Source organism: Venturia canescens, chromosome 2, assembly GCF_019457755.1.
Source record: "Venturia canescens isolate UGA chromosome 2, ASM1945775v1, whole genome shotgun sequence".
Taxonomy (NCBI): Eukaryota; Metazoa; Arthropoda; class Insecta; order Hymenoptera; family Ichneumonidae; genus Venturia; species Venturia canescens.
The window spans coordinates 479,381-503,301 of NC_057422.1; the positions used below are offsets into that span (position 1 = coordinate 479,381).

Genomic DNA, 23,921 nt, shown 5'->3' on the forward strand with positions numbered 1-23,921 from the left:
ATCAAAAAATAAATTTTATTCAAACTGTGTCCGAAGCGCGACAACGATTTTTTGACGATGCTTTCATTGCGAAATACGTTGGTTCGTAAAAAAGTACTAACGATTTCAACATCGTACTTGAAAAAAGAGAAAAAAAAATTAGTCTTTGAAGCGGGTTGGAAATCTGAATGACCGACAAGTCTTGTATACATATAAGACAAAGAAAATGGATCATCGAGTTGAAGCAGAACGCTCCATATGTAAGTCGATGTTAATTACCAAGAAAGTTTGTCCGATGAAAAAACGTGATCTCCCGTCGCGAATTCGTCGTCTAACCAACCGAAGAGAGTTAAGATTTTCAAGGTATGCTCTCGAGGAGCTAGCGAAGAAATCTATTCGTACCGTTGTGGAGCACGATCGTACGGTCTCACGATCTTACGAACACGCTTCGTCTCTTGGGGTATTCTTGTTTGCTACGGAGCTTGTGTCATCGGATCGGCCATTGCTACGAGCATGCTCGTCATTAAGTTACCGAAATCTTCAACAGATCGGACATAGTTGGATTTCGGCTATGAAATTTACAGTAGGATCCCGATTTCCCGCGACAACCACGCGCGACTCCGCTTAATGTCCGTTCCCCTCAATCTTCTCGCATCAGTTGTATTCAATAACTCAAGGCTTAACGAATGATCGAGAATGATCGGACAGATTCATTTTTGTACGTGACGCACGGATGGTGAGCAGATTTAAACAGGAATAATGTATACAATTTTTATAGGAAAAACGTACGAAAGAATATGCATACGAGTGCAACCAGGCTAGACAATAATCATTGCGGATAGTTGAAAATACTACAACCCCGAGGATACGCGGAGCTCTTGTGTGACCGTGGGCGACCATTTATCACGAGCCGCGGTCCTCCGGGGGGATAGCTTGAAACAAAAGCCATGGGAGTTTTTGAAGAGGGTACGTTTTATCTTTCGATGAAGGAGACGTGTGGGAAGAAGAATAAGAATAAGAAGGAGAAGGAAGATGAAGAGATGCCAGAGTTTGAGGGAGATGGTGAAGTTTGGTACTGTGCTGGGTTTTAGGCGCGTGGGAGGGATATATAGTCACTGCTAAAAGCGAGATGGAACAGGATGAAGTTGAAAAGAGAGAAAGGTTAAAAGCAGAAGAGGAAGGACAATTTAGTGAAAGAGGACGAAGAAGATGAAAGATGGAGCAGAAAAGAAGGACGAGAGAGAGAAAAGAGATTGCCACAACGCAGAGAAGTTTACGCGCCGGCGCCGGCGCCCCCCGCGGCCTCAGACGCCGCAACCATAATACCAAACGAATCTGAATGTCATAAGGACCAATCTCCGAGACTATCACTGGCGCCTCTGCGAAGCAAAAGAATCTCTCTCATTTGAGCAGGCTTTTCGCTCGGAGCACGCGCTTTCCGCGGACTTGACAAATTAACCCACGGCGTTTTATGATATTTTTTATCAATTTTTGCAAAAACTAACTCACGATGTGTCTTCGAATTTCGTACTTTATCGAGTATCGATCTCGTGCGATTTGACCAATATATTGACTACAACGTTGATGTTGACACACCCGCACTTTGTTAATGTCGAATTTGATACTTCTAATTACTCCAATTGACGTTATTGATATGATGTATGAAACCATCATTGAACTATTTGAAGCGTTCAAGCTTATATCGTAATTGACGAATGTAACAGGAAACGTGAGGAAGAAATATTTTGTCGACAACCGAGAGAAGCTTAATCCTAATAGTCTTCCTCAAATCGGTGTTTGATCGTTGTTACCTAGGCTACTTGGCAATGTCTTAAAGACAGGATAAGGCTCAATGAATTCGAGGATACCTTCAAAAAACTATTCTCCGTTTTATGGCATGTTTCCCATGTTTCCTTTTTTTTCTTTTTTTTTTTCAATTTATTTTAATTTTTATCGTGTAAAACGAGTCTTTTATGTCCGTTGACTGAAAAAATATCATATTTCTCTTCCACGAAGTCACGTCCCTTATATACGTATATTTATATTTATCTCATATAACGTCACTGAAAGTTCGTTCACAGCGGGATATAGCGCGATCGTGCTCAGTTGGGTACCAAACAACCGAGTACACCGTACATAGGTATAGTATACGGCATTTGTACATCGGCGAACATTTCTGGGTATCGACACTGAAAATATTGGGGAAAAATGCGCTATCTTTTCAAAATTTACCTTCTCAAAAATATTCTGTTATTAATATTTTCCCGTATTTACCCTTCGTCATTACGGGTCACATTAAAAGATGACTGTCACGTGCACAGAAATCATTACAGGAGAAAAATATTGCTCGTAAAGTAAAATTTACAACGTATATATAACGCCCAGTGATTCGCACGCACGCGCGGGCGCGCGTGAAGCGAATTGTCCAATGACCGGACACAACCTCATAAATGACCACAGTATTTCATTTATTTTTTTCAGTTAATTCATAAGTAATAGTAGGAGACTTTGCGTGGAAAATTATTTTCTTACCACGCGCGCTTCGTCATCAAATGTTTATAAAACTTTTCAGTTTTTAGAATTTATTAATTTTTTTGTGAATGAAACTGTTAATTTTTTTATACGGGCGAGCCGTTTAACTGCGAGGTTTGTATATAGCTCGACGCGTCGACACGAACCCAATGTCCGATTGTATCAGGGCAAGGGAGATCGCGATGTCCCGAGACTTGGATCTTGATGAGAAATCTTGGGCCGTAGGTAGGCCGCAGCACTGGATCTCGTCAGTTAGGATACGTTAGACTCGCGGGACTCGAAGATACTTCGTGTCCACCGATCCGAGTTGAACGACAACGAATGCGAAGAAAAATAGAATAGGTGAAAAAGGAGAGAGTCCTCCGGGCGAGTTTGTGTTTAAGGTGAAGTTAACGAAGGCATGCTGCTCGACGACGAAGAATAAGACTGAAGAAAGAAGGGACATAGCCAAAAGAAGGCTCAGAATAAGAACGAAACATTGGAGATGAGTACTCGAACATGCGCGGCGATAGACGAGAAAGGAAGCGTTCCCCGTTTGCATCGTAAGATTGAAACAATGCAACCTGGAAGATATAGGAGCAGGCGAACCTCCGAAAGCGTGACGATTCGATGTCTCTCGTATATATACGAGTATTTTGCGATTTTCAAGGGCTCGCAAAAGATTGAAAGACAAATAAAAAGATGGAGAGAATGAAAGATAAAAGTGGTGGAGGTGGAGGAGAGACAGGATATGTACCCGATCCGAGTCTAGGATGGCTTTAACGAATCCCTCTAATAAATAACCGTGAGGGTTCTCGGCGATTCGAATGGACTCGGTCTTCTTATTCCCCCGCGCCTCGTCGTCTCTTCTCGGCTATGTTGTCTCGTATCTCGTATCTCTTTTCCGGTCTCTTTTCTGGGTACCTTTTCTCTCGTATTAGTCCGCAAACTCCGCCGAGGTTGGTGGATGTTCGGGCCTCGATCGCAAAGGGCTGCTCAAGGAGTCGTCCGGTGGTATCCTGGCGCGAATGGGATTTTGGAGGGGAACTCGTTGGTAGATATGGCCTGCTGGCCTCTCTTCCACATCTCGAAGATGGATGTCCTACGAGGCGCCGCCGTCACCTGGCAGACCTTCCAGACTTCCAGTTGCCGAGGGACCACAGCGACCGTTCCTCGTGCCGTCCTCCGGCACATAACGAGTCTCGTCGTATACGGGATGTCCCTAAAATCGTTTTTAGCCTTCCGGAGACGGTGAGACGATGCCTGAATAAACCGATAACGACAAATACATAGAATCCTATATATATATATATATATATATATCTCAAGATATCACGAGAAGGAGAATGCCTCCTTTCGTACCCTCCTACTCTCAACAGACATTAATGACGCAACAGCGCGGTAGGCGCGTCTTCTCGCCTGTGTCGCAGACGAGACTATTTTTATTTTCACATTTCCACCGCTTGACGCGCATCATTTGACTTTTGAGTCACTCTGTAGAAAGCTTCGGATATGCGTCCGTGCTCATAGTTGATCCTGAATCCCGATTCGTTGGGCGCATACGCTACGAAAAGAACGGTAAGGCGACACCTCAAGCATCGTAAGGAGAAAAAACAATACTGAGACATTGGTTCAATCGCGACGATGCGAACGATGACGACGGAGACGAGTTTTCTTGCTCGCGCGCCAAGTCGACGCCTCGGCCCAAGTTTTTTGAGTTCCTTCGAGACATTCGTTATCCAATCGTCGGAATGAAATTCATTCAACGCCGCGAAAGCTTATGCGATTCGCACCTGGCTAGAATAATGGCTGTTTTTCATGGGGGTGATAAGTTCTCGTTCCTATATATATATATATTCTATATACACGGAACGATGTTTCGAAGCCATTCAATATAAGGACGACAATCAGATTTCCGATTATCGAGTCTTCTCATCATACTTTTTTTTTTCTCAACCTATCGTCTTTCATCATTTTTTCCTCAATTCACAAACATACTTGGGCCGCCCAACTTTCTTTCCTACCTGTTCTCGTGCGCCCGCGCATCCCTCGTGTACCATCCCCACTCAAGGATCTTCGGCTTGGGCTTATCTTCGTCTACCTATCTTCTTTACGCTTATTATACCTCACCAGAAAACTACGGGTAAAGAGAAAAAAAGGGAATGCAACGATGCAGCTCGAAACATGATTCCCAGCGGCTGTCAGCCCGCCGCTACGACCCTGGGCTCTACCGCGCGAATAACAGGATCAGGTTACCGGTCTTGGAAAAAATATTATCCGGAGAGAGACCGCCGATAGTTCAACATGTTGTTTTGTACTCTTGCAGAAAGATCTCATTTACTTTTACAAATAGATCGGGGTATTTTACTGTTAAACAAAGTTGAAACAGTGACGGCCGGCACTGGCTGGTTCGCTGATTCTTGTCATGACGTTTCAACATCGATTTGACGAAATATAAAGGTGACTTTTTCGCTATGATGATGAGGTTTCATTGCGATAGACGAAAAAGGCGGTCGGAAAAATCATTTTTTCCAGAAGGAGCGAGTCCGGGCTACCCTACTGGCACGCATTATTCACGTATAGAAAGTAATCGAATAGCGCTCGTTGATTGACGTCTATTTAATAGAAATGCAACTATATACGCAGCCCGGATGAGAAGAGAACGGGATAACATTAACTCATCCGGGAGTCGAAAACGCAGGTCTGCACACGACGGGTGGGCATTGTAGTTGAAAACCAGCACAGTGGACCTGCACTCCGCGCGTTCCTTCTCTCTTTCTCCTTCACTTTTCTTCCTTCTCCGTCGCACACGTGATTTTTCTCTCTCTTTTTTTTTTTTTTCTCGGTCCGCGCCACCAGCTCCCTCGTAAAATCAAACGTTGACACTAGCCACGGGACACCGAACGATCTCACAACTGTTGTTTCTTTCGTTCTTCGTCCCTTTCCATCCTCCAAGCCCACTTTTCTTTTTTACTCTTATTTATTTACATTTCGCGTTGTTATGTTATTATTATCGGATACGAGAATGCCGACAGCCGCAAATAGGTAGGCGTAATACTGAACTACATAGTATCCAAATACGACTCGTGGTTTTGTGGATCTTTCGCACACAAAGAGGCCTGCGGCTCCCATCCTTCTCCCCAGTCAGCACAGAATCTATGTATGCATATATGGACATATTTTTAGGCGGTAGCTCCTGTGCCGTTTATGCTTTACATATAGGTATACATATTCGGTATTTGACGAATTATCCATGCGACGGAGAAACTCCCACTTGATTATAATATTTACTATCTCTGCATGGAATCGTATCAGTCGTCAAGATTCGTTCAGCGAAGACATTCTTAAAAAACATTTCAAACTCTCTTGGAAATTTCAACTGCAGAGAAAGAAAGGTTTATTTTTACATTTATCAATCGCCTTTATTCGTCGTAAATTCACGAGACCCCCGTTTTAATACCAAATATGGCAATGTCGGCCAAAAAATTTATGCGCAAATCTTCGAAATAATTTTAAGCTTTTATAGAATGCCTGCTTTTCGCATAAAAATATATGAGCCATCATAATTTCTCATCGCGATATTAATCTCTGAGAATATGTCAACTTCTTCACGATATTCGTAAAAATGCTCGGTCAAATGGAATCCACTCCATTTCCAGCTGGATAGTATGATATTTTGAGAAAGAAAAAAATGTTAATCGTCTTTGAAACTAACGGAGCAAAACACTCGCGTGCATCGATTAATTTTCGGCAGGTCGTTCCTTAAATTACGGATTTTACGATTGCGCGTTTACCGATCTTAACGATCTAATCAGAGCGGAGTGGTTCGCGCCTTGGGGCTTGGAGAAACGATGCCGCGGTATATTGAGTCAATGTGACGAACTTGAAAAGTACCACCTCAACACCCTGTCTCGACGCCTCCGGCTTCGGGAGGGTTGATCTCTAATTTCCTTTCATCTTTGCCGAAAAACATTCTTCAAAATTTTCCACCTCGTCTTTTCATCGTTTATCATGTTTGAACGTTTGTGTTTGTAAGAAAAAATATTTAAATAGCGTCGCAGTAAATACAGGAGCAAAATCAATATTTCAAAAGCGATTTACCTTTCCAAATAGCAGTGGTTGTACGAAAAAAAATAGTATTACCGATGAATTTTATCCAAATTTTTCCACATCGTTTCTCTTTACTACGTTTTCTATGCATTCACTGACCTGCTTGTACATAAAAATCATGATTTTTATGACTCGAGAGGTATCGCGGACTATAACGAAGAAGTTTGATAGTCTACAGGTGGAAGAAAGAAGCTGTGAAGAAAGAAAGAATAGAACGAGGCTAGCAAGATGGCATATATATTTTACGAAAAAGAGTGAGAAAGATGATGGCTGAGACGATTGTGCAGTCAAGTTACAAGGAACACCGGGCTCCGAGCGAGAGAGAGAGAGAGAGCTCGGCGAGCAGGCTTTCTACTTGGCCGGAAAGATCAAGGAACCGACACGCCTCCAGACCGCCTCCTCTAATCATCGGCTCATTACTCATTAGTACTAATGAGTCACGCGTACCGTATCGCGCGAAACAACGCAATCTGCTATACTAAAACATATATATATATGTGATATACGTGAAAAATATCCAACCACCGCTTTGTTGAGCACTCCGACGCCGCTTTTATATCGTTGTTCATACTTCAATGAAAACATAGATACGTTGCTTTTAGTTCATTGAAAATGAAGGAAAATCAAAATATTCTGCAACTTTTGTTCTGCCGATTCGTCAGTGCAAATGAGTTGACATGGTTGAATAAAACATTTGAGCGATGTAGGAGAAAAGTTTTATAGGCGCACCATCTAATCGCGTTCGGTCGCGTTTTGTGTTGAACGCATGCAAGTCAAGACTGTAGATGTTAAATACTTATTCGCCCGAAGCTCATAAGCTTGCCGACTATTTTTATTTATCGGCGTGATCGATAAAACAAGGGTAAAACTGGTAGAGAGAAGACTGCTTTTTATAACCGGATCTCTGTTGTTTCGAGGTGGCGCCTTTGGGGCGATTGAAAAATCATATATGACTCGACGAAAGCAGCGATAACTTTATGATCGATGACGATACTAATCAAGTGCCAGGTCTCATTTGGTTCAAGCATTTACTAGAGATCATTTTTCTCCTTCTCTCATATTATTTTTATAGACTGGACTTTGAAAGAAATTCTTGGCTTCTTATTTTAAGCATCTTTCTTGGGATTTGTCTTCGGAACGAATACCACCTCAGAGCCCTCTCTCTTTCTCTCTCTCTCTCTCTCTCTCTCTCTCTCTGATTTCGCTCTTCTGCTCTTTTCCTTCCTGCTTTGTTGAACGATGTATCAAGTGAAAAGTTTCATAAAATATTAAAAATTTTTTGTGTGACGACAAATAAAAGATGAAAAATTTGCTACAAAGATTCTCATTTGTCTTTCGATAATGAAACACCAACTTTCATTCGCAGCATTGTTACATATTGGAAAAGTAAGATATTCGTGTTGTTGATAGAAGCTACCGCGTGTGCCGTGAAATGAGAGAGAAATAAGATATAGATTTTATCCATTCTCGGTGAGTTCGATCCTCTAGAGGCAGCTAAAGCCCGCTCGTCTCGTTACATCCGTCACATCCGTCGATCCGTAAAATTAGTGCCACCTGCCACCCTCCCCGAAATCCATCCTCGCACATATAGTATACATTGAACAATCGTAATGCTCTTCGTGCTCCGAATGATCTTCGATCCTTACGATGCATATATACAGATCTATATGTATACTGATTCATCACTCTTTTTTTATCTCAAGCTCTGGTGTGTAATGCATTTATAATACGAGGCTCAACGACCCCTGACCTGTTCACTCGTCCGAAAGTCATTTGAAATCGAATGTCTGTTACTTCGCCAGATACTTCACAACCAGGATAATATTACAACATGTTCATTCTCTTCGTGCATACTCATCGGATCACCGGAATTACTTCATAATTTATTATCGTTATAAAATTGTCGGACAATATACCACTCGAGCAGAGTTGCAACAACAACGAAACTGTTTGACAAATATTTTTCGCAATTTTCTACAAATTATTTACAAAATTGAAATGGTAGTATGCGGAGCATAACGCGGCAAAGGGATCTGAGAAACGATGTAGCAGCTTCGTGAGGCCATGAGTCTGAAATAAATAAGAAATCATTAGATTACATTGGTACATCCCATGAGGAGACGGAGGGGTGTTTGATGGCTTTGCGGAGAGCAGGGGTTTGTAGGAGCTGACTTGCACGCGCATTATTATGGGCGATTGCGAAGCAAAGTGTTCTACGTACGGGATATAATGTGATTGTTTCCATTCGGACGAACGGAGGGTCCATCGAAATATATAGGATCATTCAAATTAGATACACGAATCAAGTCGATTATTCTGGTCAATGGTATCGTGAGAATCCCTATCCGCACTTAACTATATTTCCAAATCGTGATGCGCTTTAATTTACAAAGAGAAAAAAAAAATTTCTTATACTTGGCCGGCCTATTCATGATAGATTATTTGTGTATTTTTAATTATTTTGAAAATACCTCCAACAATTAGATTGACCCGCGAGTATACATTTTATTGCTTTATCGGCGTCAGCTTGTGCTTATATAAACACAAATGTCGAGCGTGTAGAACAATTTTGCGTTATATTCACCAAGCGTAGCATTGAAAATACTCGATCCTGGGGTATAGAGCGATGACTCGATCCCCCCATCTGATTTACCAACAGGCGGGGACGGATCTTCTCTCGTTTCATCAATCCTTGAATCGGTTTCGGCTCCATCCACCACGAAGAGTCATATTTACTGAACCGAGACCGGGAGCAAATGTGACCGGTTATTATGTCATTCGGGACGAGTGCGCGGATGATTATTATATATATATATCTCGAAAAAAAATCGAGCTCCTTTTTGTTCGAAGCACATGCCTCTGTCTTTTCACTAATAATAATCAAATGACAAAGAATTGCGCCGAATGTTTTGCAAAACAAATTTATTAGGTCTATTGAAAGATAGGGTAAGATTGGAAAAAGAAAGAGCCGACAGCGAAGCTGTAAGATTTGAATCGTATAAGAACAAAGAGATACACGCAGATACGATTCGTATATATAAGGTGAAAACGAATAACCAGAGATCATGTTCTTCTTCTGGTGGTGCATGCGCCGCATAGAGGGCTCCCTTGTTGGCGCGTCTCAGTGTCCTGTTTGTATTCTCGCACAAGCTCGGATGTTATTGTCCCTCGGGGCGCTGTGAGCTTGCCGTATTGTAGGGTATTCAATATGTTTGTCGATTTACGTAGGAGGTTCTATCTGATTTTCACGGAATTTTTTGAAGAGTATACTTTTCGAATGTGGAAAATTGATTTGTTCAATATTTTCTATCGATTAAACAGTTTTACGTTGTTAAATAAATATTCACTCCTTTTTCACTAATATCAATGCGGTATCAATAAGTAATTATTGGCAAAAATCGAGTTATTGTAGACGTTATTAGGTAAACCGATCGTTGAAATAAATGTACAAAAAATATTTGAACTCGGGCGCCAATGTGAATATCTCGCTTCAAAAAGGGCTACAAAAAAATTTACGAAATGGGGAAAAAAAGGCTTAGCATGGAATTACCTTAACGGTAGTACTGTTGAAATTTGAATAACACGAAATACGATACGAGATTAGTGGAAGCAGCAGGCTTTGCCGAGGGCAAAGCCACCACCCTCTTGAAGCTTTCGTATCTTCCACTCGGTGAAATTGACTGATCTACCTCGGTGCGTTTCTGAAATGTACCATGAAAAGATGCGGCCTAGTCGGTCAGTTTCATCGCGTAGAAATACCAAGATACTCCAAGCGTGTTTATACGCGCCCCTGTGAAAAAAGAAGCGAATATATGGAAGTAGTACTGCATGAACTTTTTGAATCGTCGCGATCACAAGACCCCATCTGGTATAGGGTTACCCCTGAATTATACACCTATAATACGAACACGCATGTACATGCATATACGTCAAGTGTGTATAGTTCTCATCCGGATTAATTGTTGGCAGCTTGTTTGATGCCCCCGAGATACAGAATTCACTACCGAAAAATCTTTTTTTCCAAGAACACACCACACAACGTGTCTCCGATTCTCTCTCAATCTCTTTTTCAATCTTTTCCGGTGGTCTCTTTCCCTTTTTTATTTTCATTGTTTTCTCTTTATTTTTTTTTTTTTTTTTTCATCAATGAGATACGTTCTCAGATCTGCTCGAGAGATTTTGATTCTAAACTTTTGTCATATTCAAACATTCAACCAGGCCGTCCAACATCTGGTCGCAACGAATTAGCTCCTTCGAGAAAAAAAACAAATTTTATTCCTTGCTTGAAAGTATATAATTTTTTATCGAATTATGCGAAGAATTATGCGTAGTTGTCAGATGTTTATGGACCACCATTTCCTAAATTTTGAACCGGTTATTTGATTTGTTTTCCATTATTATCTCAATTATAAAATATTAGATAAAAGAGAAATTTTCATCTTTTAATTTACACGAGGACCACTCTATACATATTCATTTGATGCGCGCGGTGACCGATGTTTACCTCGGAAATTCTGTGCACCACTCATCCTCTCGCCATTTCTCCAACTTCTTATTATCATTATTTTCTCGAACTTACGCGCGTGTGTATTTGTAAGTACGTGGTTCGAATACCTTATTTCGTACGCGTTTAATCGTAAGAGCAGTGCTATTTTTCGTTATAGAATTTTTACATTCGATTTTTAAGTTAAGAGAGTGAGAAAGAAAAACATAACATATAAGGCTGAACATTTGATAACTTCTACATTCTTCTTCGAAAGGAAATATTAAAACAATTTTTATATCCATCCGGTTTTAATCTTGTAAAGATGTACCTCTAAATTATCTTTGTTTTTTTCTTAGATACAGATTTTGATTCTATTCTGTTGGCCTGTTTCCCCTATGACCACAACTATTCTCCATTTCCATCCGAGTCCACCCACTCTGCCAGCAATTGGCTTTTGATTCTCTTGATCTAATCATTTTTTTAATTCATTTTTCATTTGACACAAATGTCCGAAATACTCAATGGCGAACGAGAAAGAGCAACACTGCGGATTTGTGCTGGTAGTGGGCGCGCTCTGAACCACCCCCGCCCGGAACAAATCGCATTTCGCTTCGCCCTCGTAGGGATCACGCATACACCCCCGATTTGAGGCATGAAAAACTGGCATTGGGGTTCACGAACTACGCAAGTGGAAAACATGACTATAAATCGTATTGCTTGTGCGATTTTTTTTTTTCAACTCTCGACCATCCGCACCGACAGGAAAATGAGAATTGATCATTTTTTAGTAATGGCCCGGCATCGAAACAAACCAGATCAATGTCTAAGCCAAATTTTGAAAACAATGTCGCTCTTATGGTTGATGGTTGATATAAAACTTGGAGTAATTCGATACAAGCCAAGGCCCTCGTACTATACTCGCTTGTTTCCCCCAATACTAAATTATATATATAAAGCAACAACTCACCGGCGAACCCTCAACCCTTTTGAACCCTTCTAGAGGTTAAAACCATTACTAACAGAGTGCTCCTATAATCCGAGACTAGAAGGGATGACAAAATTTTGATAAAAAATGCACTTGACGAGTACCATCGAAAAGGGCTGACATTTTGTAATTTATATCGAGTTTTAATACAATACGTACGATCGGTCCAGTCAAGTCCTCCGATGTATGAATTCACTTTCGGTGTACACGCTTCTTCCTTTTGATCAATGATTTATTCATTTATTTCATGTCTAAAACTATAATAATCCTCCCTCATCGGCCCGGCGTATAGCTGAAAAACGATTGGTGCTGTCCCCAGGGTGTTACAACTCTGTTCTACCCTGTGATATCGATTTTCGAGACTTACGTGTGCCAAGATCGTTTGTATCAATTTGAGAATAATTTTCCCAAAGCGACACAGCGTGCATATATATATATATATATATATATATATACGTATACATGTATGGTGGATTACTGAGTGCGATGAGTACTCCCTCATAAGGAAGTGCGTCTTTGGTAGATGACACTTAACTCTGACTACAACCTGTGAATCATATGACGCTAAACATCGAACCCGCTTGAGAAACAATGGGACAAGTACGAATATTATTATTACTATTATCGGTTCGTACGGAAAAATTAGTAAAATTATAGTTTAATCGATTTTTTTTTCAATCCACCGTAAATAAATCGAAGGAGGAAAAACTTTTCGAAAAAAACGATTACAAATGATGAAAATGAATAAACAGCCTTCATTTATTCATAGAACGAATCTCGTTCGGAAGCTAGTACAGACATTACGTCTATCGTCTCGAAAAACTTGGAGCGATTTCACAAAGTTTAGATCTCGTGTGTAACAAGCCGACAAAGAGTTCCGACGACATTTAGTAAAACTATTGGGGTCCAAGGAGCACTTGGAGGAAAGAGCAAACTCTCGTTCTGTGCTGGCTAAACGAGAGCCACATAGTCGACCCAGCGGGACATTAACCAGATCACCGGATGCCCCCATGTGACAACTTTCTCACCCACTCGAAACACACACCGCAGCGACTTTATCGAATCCTTTTTTTTCGTCATTCACATTTTCGTAAGATATTTTCGTCCGCTCGATTTCAACGAATGAGTCATTTCTTATTTTCTCATTATTCCGATAGATATACCGATCATTTTCACTCAATTCTCGTTTATTTTTATTTATTATTTTAGGCTGGCCATTATAACATTATAGTACATTCGATCTTCGACTCATTTAAAAGGTATTTGAATTTTTTTTTTCGTTTCTTTTCTCATATCCGACAAATTCGTTGGAATGCAGTTGAAGCCATCAAGAAGCTCCTGTGTTCCGACACTTGAGTGGTTTAGTCCATAAAACTGTAGCGGCCCTTTTGGTGTAATGTAGTTCGTCGGTGAGGGTGGAAAAGATGTATTCGCCTGAGCACCTGGGGCTTCCGCATCGCCAACTCGATGTATAAAATTTTTGGAATTAATATCTATCGGCAAGCATTTTTTATTTTTCAAGTTCATATATTGATCATTAGAAAATTTCCTTGAAATTATCTGTTTTTTTTTTCTTCCACTATACCATTATTTTGAGGCATTTGACCGAGTTATCGGGCTAAATATCATTCGTTGTAATTATTTTTCGTGGTACTGAATTTATTTAAAACTGACGTAATATTGTACCTCAATACAACATATCCAATGGGTCTTCGGAATAGCCAAATTTTTATATCTAGGAATTTCATTCGGACGTTGGAAGTCGAGTCATCCCAACACCGATCGAAATTTTTTCTCAGAGCTATCGAGCGGAATCGAATATCGTAGGGAGACACTTCTACGTTGATACACTAACGTGTATCAACGTAGAAAGGAAAAAAAATTAACCATTCGGGAAAACACTCTGCAATAGAAAAATACTGTAAAACGGTGAAGGGGAATTGGACAGCTCGATTGAACATTTTTAGCGTAAAATATCGGCGCATAAAACCGTTTATATTTATGGATCAAGATTCGCTGAACTGATCGAATAAATGCATTTCGTTGCAGTAATCGGTTCGCGACTTCTCGACCCCATGTTTATGTTAATTAGCTAAACAGGAAAACGAAAAACACTTCCACGAGGTGAGCATTTTTTCCTTTTCCGAGAATCTCAAATATTTAACAAAGTCATACAATACCATAAAAACGATCAAATCATGCAATCTTTCGATAATCAAGAAAAAATATAATCATTTAGTATTAAAGGTTAGCGAATTGTGAACGCCCGAAAATAAGTGAAAAGTGGAATTTGCCAATACTGTTATATTCAGGAGTGAAATTATCTTCAATATACATTATTCCGTGCGTATAACAAGTATCTAATGAAAGCTACATATAATTATTTATTGAGTGGATCAACGATCCTACTGCGCCAGATTCCTTTTACGGTGGGCTCAAACCTTGGTCGGTGAATATTCTGCTGCTGTAGTTGCTGCACTCGTGCGTGAATTCGTGGCCGGTTTTCTCTCCATTTCGTCCCACCCGTTCCTCGACATGAGCCCCGCGGGATTCTCTTTTTTCGCTTTTGCTCATTTTTTTATCCCTCCCTTCTTCTCCCAAAAATGTTGGTTCACTCCTTCTCTCGTTCCCCATCGTTTCCCTTCTCACTCTCTCTTTGAAATTCAACCACCCCCGAGATAGGCTTTTGTCTTATTATTTTGTCGAGAGACTTGCCAGGCATCTCGGGCAATACGAGTCTCTCTTTTCTTTTCTTATATATTCCCTCCTCTCCCTTGTTCCTTTTTTTCTATTTGTTTCTTCTCCCTTTCGCTTCTCTCTCTCTCTCTCTCTCCCTCTTCCTTCTCTCTATCTAACTCTCTCCCGTTCTCATTCCTCCTTCTCTTTTCGATTCGTTGAAGTTGCATGCCTCCAGCGTGCATAAACTTAGCGGCTTTATCTTCCAAGATTTTTATAGCGAGAGAGGCCTCTCGACGAACCAAAACCGAATCGACATCCAGGACGACCCTATATGTGAGATATGCTCCCTCAAGTTGGCCTGCAATTTCTTACCGGTAAAAATTTGGAAACGTACGGGAACTTAGGGACTCGAAAATCAATGTAACTTTTCACTTCTACTATTTCCGAACATTTAGATTATTTACCATATGGATTTATCTGGCATCGCCCACAGTAAAACGATTGTCGGATCAATTTGAATTGGGCTGGAGAATGAGCTCGTTTAATTGAAAAAAAAAACCCATAACTTTTCTTTTTTTAATAGCACAAAAAATATTGAGTATTTTCAGTGCCACAATTCCTAAAAATATCCAATCAATAGTTCATCTAATTTTTTGACGAGAAATATCCAACTTTCGTTGGTCGTATCATATCCCGCGATTTTAATGATTCATGCAACTCTAATTACGAGCTGCTCGATCTAAGAATGCTCAGACGAATTAATTTACGAAAGACCGTAATTTTATTGTTCACTTTATGTCAGTCATTAATTATACCGGTTCAATGTTATTCTCCTCATCTCTCCCTCTTTTTAAACCTCTATCTTTGCAATTCCAACGATCGAATATGTTGTGACTCTGAATTTGATTATACTACTTATCCGAGTTTCGATCACGTAGACCCATATTTCATAGGTATCTCGCATTAAACGAGCAATTATCATCGTTAATGACGTTACCGGCTGATGAATCAGAGATAAGTACAGATTTATGAATATACATGACCAAATGCGATAGGAAAATTGTTTTTATTGTATATGCGTTCGGAGGAAATGGGGAAGAGAATTGAAAACTCAATCAAAGCGAGAATAACAATGGACAGGGATTGCTTAGGAAATACTGATCGTATCATTTATTGAGTTATCGCATTCAACAATTTATATTCGATGAGGTTCGAAATATAAAATTCATGTATTTCAGCTAAAACCAAGGAATTCTTTCAATTTATGTACAATTTTGATGAGACACATCGAATTCCCACCCGGCGTATTTTTCTCTCGAAAAAATCATGCAATAAACGTTTTCAAAGGGCTTTTAAAAAATGTGCATGTTTATGAAACTTAAAAAAAAAAAAAGCAATCCGGTAATTTATTCTGATTCTTCTACTCATTTATCAAGTGTACTACCAAAAAATTTACGATGGCCGTGAGAAGGTGGTTTTTAGTACTATCAAAAGTGGGGTTCGGGGTGTCTTAAAAGATCACTGCAGTGAATTTATCTGCACTACAGCTTTCATGTCGGCAAAATCATATTTATGAGATAGGAAATATTCAGTTCTCTCTCTTATTCTCATTCACTGATTTGTTTCACACTCTGATCACGGATCCAGCGATATTGAATTTTTATACATTATATAAAAGTTATAATGCATCTCCTATGCAATCCGCTACTTTCTACGTTAGTAAAGTGCAATAGAGTTTTTGGCGCGTCTCCAGAGGTGGAAATTTTGTTACGATATGTGAACTCTTGAAGTTCAAGTATATGACACTGTTGGATTGGATATATACAGAATTGTTAACTTTTATCGAGTTGCATTACTCTCTCTTTTTCACCATCAGTATTAATATCCCCCCCCCCCCTCCTCTTCTTTCCCCAACCTTTCTTATTCAAACTTGAATGTTCGATTCAGCATGAGGAGAAGATACATTTTTTTCATCGTTATATCACTTTTAGAAGAAGTGTCAAAACATTTTTTTTATGCCTTAAATTTGTCCAGAATGATATAATATATTTTTGCATAGTAAGCGTTTTTGAATTGAATAGTAAAATTGTCCTTAGCACGAAACGACGTTATTTTTTTGCAAACTGCGAGAGCGTTTCAGGTACGGGGATATAAGTTCAGGTCTTATCAGTCGAGGTTATTTACGAATTAGCGATAGTCAGCGAGGATACAACGTCGTTTATTCCGATAATAAGAGCCAAGAGGTAGCTATGCACGACAGAAACATGCCTAACACGTTTTTCGTGAAGCTAATGGACTTAGACATGCGGGAACAAAAGTTTTAAAAAATATTACTATGCAAGTTGATGATTCGCGCGAGTATTGCCGATTTTGTTTATTTATGTACCAAAACATGGTGAAATAATCCTTCCCCGCATTTGTTTGAGCTCCGTTCATTACCCATTTACGGATTTTCAGGTTTACATAAATTATTCTTTTTAGCATCGATCATTGCGTTGAGCGTTATGAAGTGTTGAAGAATATGCAAAAAAATCTTGTAGTCGGGCACGCCCGTGTCTGACACTCGTTGAACGGTCAAAAAATGAATAAGAGTCTCGGAAGAGTGGACTGTAAAACTTACGATGCCTAACTTTGTCTGAGAACGCGAGGCAGATAGATGGATAGAGAAAAGAAGACGGAGAACGGCGCGGTGTGTTTAACGACATCGGTGTGATGACGACTAAGAGGCCAAGAATTTACGAGCCAATCTAGAATATTCGTCCAACCTGCGTAGGAGAGAGAGATAGAAAAAATTGGAAAAAAGGATTAAGAGGAAACACATGCTCGAACAGTTTCGTACGAATAAATGTAAACACGATTGCACGTTTGTCGTCATATAAATATTACGATATATATTTCTTCACATATCGTTACAGTTCAATAAATATCTTTTAGTCGTATTTACAAAGCGGTGTAGGTTGGAGGTCATTAAGAACAGGGATTACAATAGAATTGAGTCTTTTAATAGAGGCTACGACTGAGAGCATCGAATAATCTCAGGCGAGGGTCTCACTTTTTTTATCGGTCGCTTCAAATTCCGAGTTCGATTATTATAAGAAGAAAAAAAGAAATAAGAGAAAAGAACCGGTAGATCACTGCGACGGAGGGGGGGTCAACCGTACTTTTTGTTCAGGTTCTCGATTTTTTTTTATGAATATGGCACTAACTCGATGCAATAGCTTTTTCCGAGTTTTCTTGTGTTTGTTCACTTAACACATTTATTCGTAACGAAGGACACGAGAAAACTGATGCATGGAATCCACCCCGGCGACGACGAAGAGCGCCCGATGAATGCTCGAATGACGCACCATTTTTGGCCATAAAAGTAAACGCGATGCTTCATCACGCGTTCGAGAACCGGCGATGTGGATCTCGACATCGCATTCGGTACCAAAGCCAAGAAAGCACTTGCAAAAAAATCACACAAAAGCTCATTTATTCACAAATTAGAGTTTCTCCAATGCTCTACTGTTGGTCAATAATTCGCGAGTAAGTCTCCAAACTTGCTTAGCCGCGTTTTCCAACCCACTCGGAGATTTGCCCTTGAAGAGATCGAGATTCGGTAAAAAGTAATGCGGGCATCTTCGACACTGGAGGCTCGATATTAGCTGAAGAAATATTCCATTGATGCGGTCACCAAGACAAGCTTCGTCCCACTCCGCCTCATGGGGATGTTTTTCGCACTCGTATAACAAAAGTGTTTTCATGTGATAGCTCGTTACTGGATTACCCGGCAAATCTAGATGACGATCCCTCAATGTCTTGAGGATACTGAGACAACGTTTTCTACTGGCACCTTGGAGAAGACGATTTTCAGCGTCTATGAATGACAATGCCCACGCGTCGCCCTCCATTGCCGATTGTTTTCCTTGTAATCCGATGCACTCCTTGGACAGCATGTCGAAACCTTCGGCTTTGACTTCAGCGACGATATTCGGATGGGGCCATGGTATATGGGGTATGGGCCAGTGGGATGCCGATCTTGGCCATAAACCGGCACACTTGAAAGCCGGCGTTATCTGGACAACGTATCTTTCTCGTATTCGAAGCTTAACCTCCGTCGTATCTGCTATCATTTTCACTGAATCTCTATACGCGCACTTGTCACACGCTTGAGCGACCAATGTTTGAAATCTCGAGCGTATCTTACGCGCTGACAGATAACCCGATGCTGTTATAAACTCGACCCACAACGACATGGAACGCTTACGGCCGTCGCTGAGTTTCAATACCGCACAACCTGGCAATGTCCCGTCGTCAACGAAGTTCAACACTCCCATTTGGTTGAGATAAATAACTATTTCGAATTCGGTCGGCGATATGACGTCGAGACCGTCGAACCTGCCATTGTAATCCGTTAATGATGAGATGAAACGGGGCTCCTGGACTTCAACTTCTTTCAGCACATCCTGAACAACTCGACAGACTTCCTGAATCGTTTTCGCAACCTGAGCTTTTCTCGTCATTACTCGTTCTCCGAAGTATTTGTTTATTTGATAGACCATTTTTGACTGGGCTGCCAACATGTCAGCGGGGACGAGCATCCTGAGATTATCCTCGAACCCCGGTTGGGGATGTTCAGTCTCGTTTTTATCCTTTCTCGATCACCGCATACTTTTCGCACCAACGATTCCAACGATTTCAACGATTCCAACCGGGCGATCTTCCACTTATTTTGTTAATCGATGTTATCTCTGCGCCCGTCGGGACTGCTCCCAAGTTTCGTATGCACGTGATTCCACGAGGTTCCTTATCGCTTGGTCACTTACTTTTTTTTATTATTTGCCCAAGAGATGGGCGTCAGCCAAATATCGAGACTTGGCTTCTTTTCGAAATTGCGGTGCCGGTTCGTCTCGGCTCCGAAGCGGCAGATTGCAGACTGTGCCGGTTCACCTCTGCTCACCGCCCACCCGTACGAAACTCTCGGAGTCACCCGAGGCCAGGTGAGCGTACCAGCCCTCGATTCTTTAGGCGACGCCTCTCATCGTCAACCGTTCACCAATGCGCGAATGCGCGAACGGCGCTACCATAATCAGACTCCGCCCCTTCTTCGAATCTTGCGTTCTCCCGTTGCTCGCTGCATCGATCGAGGAAACCTCGACGTCTACCGCGGCAAAGAGAACTCTCACAGTCCAGGAGATGTTCACTCGTAACACGCTGCTTCTTCCATAATATATCATGCGGTAAGATTCTTTTACTCTTCGCCTTGCGACAAGAGCTTTGCATTAATATCTTGCCGTAATGCCCGCTTGTATACATATACGAGCGAGCTACAACAGTATTTGTTGTTGCTGCATACAATGTCCTCGAATCCCGTTGCATAAATTACCCCCGTTACCCCGCTTACCCGTTTACAGTCCCTTGAAAATTCTTCTCTACCACCCTTCACCCTTCTTCACCTTCTTGGTCAATCCTTAAACCGTAATCTCCTTCAATATGGCGACCATTTGCGGGGTGAGAGGCGGAGCAAACTTGCAAAACCATAAATTTCCGTTTTTCGATTACGCGCGCGGGGAGGGGGCTAGGAGAAACTTATTCCTCTACATTTTACCTGCTCCCATTGATGATTTATTAATCAAAGCGAGATCTCTATAGTTTTATCACACCGCCGCACCGAAAATCATAGAGACAATAATCGTGAGATCGCCGGCTATTGCGGAGATTCTCGAAGTAGTAATCTGCGCGGAATCAGTGCTCCTGATGATTATCTTATGTATACGTATGAGCTATGGGCAACATGAATTCTTGATAACGGGAAATATAAGTTGGCTAACCTGACCGGGCAGAGTACATCATCTCCAGGTAATATTTCGTTTTCGCGTTAAATTCTTTCAACTAATGAACCGCAAACGTTGCCAACAGGCATTCTATTTGTACCTGTGTACCCTCATTTTTTTTTTAATTGTATTCATGTTTAACCCCGTGCATGGGTTATGGTTTCTTTAGCAGTTTTACACTTTAATTTACAAATGAGATAGCGCGCGCGTTCATAAATCTAATTTTGTTTGATAAAAAGATACTTACCATATTCAATTCGAACGCGTATGCGGCGGAAAGCGGAATTGTATTGACCGTTTACTACACGCGTGATATCTCGTTTGGTGACGTTCCGTGGAAGTAAACTAGTACTTGGAGATAAGACTACAGATATAAACGAGTTGTTCTACTCAATTAATACATCCAGTATAGTAAGAGAGAATAGAATCAATGTTATCGTTGTATTCTGCTGCGATCCAAGGATGTTGCGGAACATTTAACTGATGGGTATAACTATGAGTGGGTGAATTAGAAATTTGTAGTACACAGTAGGTCGGTTCGAATCACGAAGCAGTTACGGCATCATATTTGATTATAAAAAAAAAATACTGGTTCCTGTAATATTGCTGAATTATTCTTTGGTATACGTTGAAAATGCATACGTGTGATGCTCTTTCACGAATCCAAACGCTGCTATCTTCATTTAAAGATCAACGAGAGTTGATTGTGCTGATTTTCTCTTTCATTAATATAGCTACCCCGTGAATGAATAACGGAATGATTATTTTCGAGATAAAGATGTCTTCAAAAACATTTCCTCGCAAATTTACGACGATTTTATAAATGATCGTTCAAATTCGAAATCAAAGACTGCTTTGATTGAAGAGGAAACAAGAAAAAAAAGTTGCACATCTGCAAAAAAGTATTTTCATAGCATTACGAAATCACGTAATTGATGGATTAAAACATTAGAGAGCAAGAGAGGTTCATTAACGGGAAGACACTTTTTTTGAAAGACTATAATAAGATTCATAGTTGATGTACCATACATAAATTATGATGGAGGTAAAATATTACAAAATTCAGAGCGAATATTTGAGTTTGGTTTTTTGTCTACGCATACTCGACAAGCTGATATATATTATTTCGACTGTTGTGGCTAATTTTTTTAATAAAAATAAAATTTATACGTAAAAGTTATAGGAAAATTGCTTACAATAAATGACTTGGAATCAATAGACCCATTCATATTTCGGAAATAGTTGTGAAAAAGATCGTGGTAACGATATAGCAACCCTCGTGTTACTTAGTATTTTTATTCATATGACACTATTGTTTTTTAAAATGAAAATATATTAGTCGGGTACGGTGAATTCAAGAGGACGATATTCAGGAAGCTTCACAGTTTTTAAAAATGACACAATTTTTTCTAATTCGATATATGCATTGTCGTGGATATATAATTGAATTGTGTTTCTATTCTCTATCTATATTTAACGTGGAATAGACAAAGAGTTAAAGCTTTTCGAGTGCGCAGCTATTGGTTAAAAGTTCTCTCGTGAGTCTCCAGACTTGTTTAGCAGCGGTCTCTAGGCCAGTCGGTGATTTGCCCTTGAAAAGATCGAGATTCGGTAGAAAGTAGTGGGGACATCTGCGACACTGGAGAGAAGATATGAGCTGGAGAAAAATGCCGTTTATTCGATCAGCGAGACAGGCTTCGTCCCATTCGGCTTCGGTTGGGTGTTTTTCGCACTCGTACAGCAAAAGAGTTTTCATGTGATAACTCGTGACTGGATTTCCAGGTAGATCTAGATGACGATCCCTCAATGTCTTGAGTATACCGAGACACATTTGTCGGCAGCCACCTTGAAGAAGACGCGTTTCAGCTCCGGTAAAGGAGATGAGCCAAGCGTCACCCTCCATCGTCGATCGTTTACCCTGAAGAGCGACGCTCTCCATGGACAAGAGATCGAAACCTTCGGTCTTGACAGCGGCAATGAGATTCGGTTGCGGCCATGAAAGATGAGGTATGGGCCAGTGAGCTGCGGATCTTGGCCATACACCGGAGCACTTGAAAGCGGGTGTTATTCGAACTACCAATCGCTCCCCTATCCGTAGTTTTACTTCTGTAGTGTCCGCGATCATTTTCACGGAATCTCGATACGCGCACTTATCGCAAGCTTCGCCAACCAGAGTTTGAAATCTTGAGCGTATTTTTCGGGCTGAAAGATAACCCGAAGCCGTGATGAATTCAACCCAGAGTGACATCGAACGTTTTCGACCATCGCTGAGTTTGAGCACAGCACAACCGGGCAGTGTTCCGTCGTCGACAAAGTTGAATACCCCCATTTGATTTAGGTACAGAATAATTTCAAACTCATCCTGAGATATTACTTCTAGACCCTCGTATCTACCGTTACACTCGATCAATGAAGAAACGAAGCGTGGCTCTTGAATTTCGACTTCCTTGAGAACATTCTCAACGACCTTACAGACTTCCCGGACAATTTTTTCGATTTGACCTTTTCGCCCTTGTACTCGTTCGCCGTAGTACTTATTGATCTGATGTGACATTTTGGTCTGGGCGCACATTGCGGACGTTTCACGAGGATGCAACATTTTGGTCGGCCTCGTCCGCGTTCACCAGCAAAAGTTTCGCATACCATTATTCATTCTATTACAACCCTTTCGATTCATTCCCGATCATATTCCGTTCGTTTTCCCTCTCATTCATCAGCGTTTCAATTATTTTCTCGCTGATTTCTGAATCTAAACCGGCTGCCTGATGGTTATTTTTTATTATCGCGGCTAACGCTGATGTAGTCGGCTTGTCGAAACTATCACGATCGCAAACAACAACAACAACAAAAAACGGTATCCGCGTTGCACGATATTTACTTGCTTGATCGCGGCATTGGTGGCAGGTGCCAAAGCCACGCTTAGAGATAGTTTCAAGTCTCGGGCCACACACCGGCTCGATCAACGGCCTTTGCTTCAGTGCGTTTGGCTCCAATGTCCCGCCCACCGATACCAAGCCGCCGGGCTTCCTTGGCGGCTGCGCGGCTCGGCTCCGCCTTCTTCCGTGAAAACCGCGACAAAGCTTCTTATCATTTCCCTCCCTCTCCCCCTCACTCCTCTCTGTATCCCTCTTCTTTGCACCCTCTCATTTCAGGCAGGCACTGTTTGGCGTTTTCGTACAGCAGCCGCGCAGAAGTGAATCACCGAGATCACCCTGAGGTGCCTCACGTCCCAGCCTGCTGGAATTTTCTTTATGAACCACCAGCATCGGCCCATGACTATTTCGTTGTCACTCCAATGTCAAAGTAGTCGTGTGGAAAATCATCTTCGCGATTGTATTTCCCATTTTTTACGTAA

The 23,921-nt window shown here is 41.0% G+C and overlaps 3 protein-coding genes across 16 annotated transcripts in view; 1 reads left to right on the forward strand and 2 right to left on the reverse strand.

Moving 5' to 3' along the window:
- Positions 1 to 23,921, forward strand: part of rg (rugose) — a 182,872-nt gene that overhangs the window by 133,639 nt on the left and 25,312 nt on the right. The window lies entirely within an intron of this gene.
- On the reverse strand, positions 17,615 to 19,697 carry LOC122406841 (protein mab-21). The gene has a single exon (XM_043412615.1). The coding sequence runs from the start codon at positions 19,331 to 19,333 to the stop codon at positions 18,236 to 18,238; it is 1,098 nt and encodes a 365-aa protein (XP_043268550.1). The 5' UTR covers positions 19,334 to 19,697; the 3' UTR covers positions 17,615 to 18,235.
- Positions 21,507 to 23,520, reverse strand: LOC122406840 (protein mab-21-like). Its single transcript, XM_043412614.1, has one exon. The coding sequence runs from the start codon at positions 23,163 to 23,165 to the stop codon at positions 22,062 to 22,064; it is 1,104 nt and encodes a 367-aa protein (XP_043268549.1). The 5' UTR covers positions 23,166 to 23,520; the 3' UTR covers positions 21,507 to 22,061.

Excerpts from the sequence above, each read along its gene's own strand:
- LOC122406841 (XM_043412615.1), bottom strand. The coding sequence starts at position 19,333 with ATGCTCGTCCCCGCTGACATGTTGGCAGCCCAGTCAAAAATGGTCTAT.
- LOC122406840 (XM_043412614.1), bottom strand. The coding sequence starts at position 23,165 with ATGTTGCATCCTCGTGAAACGTCCGCAATGTGCGCCCAGACCAAAATG.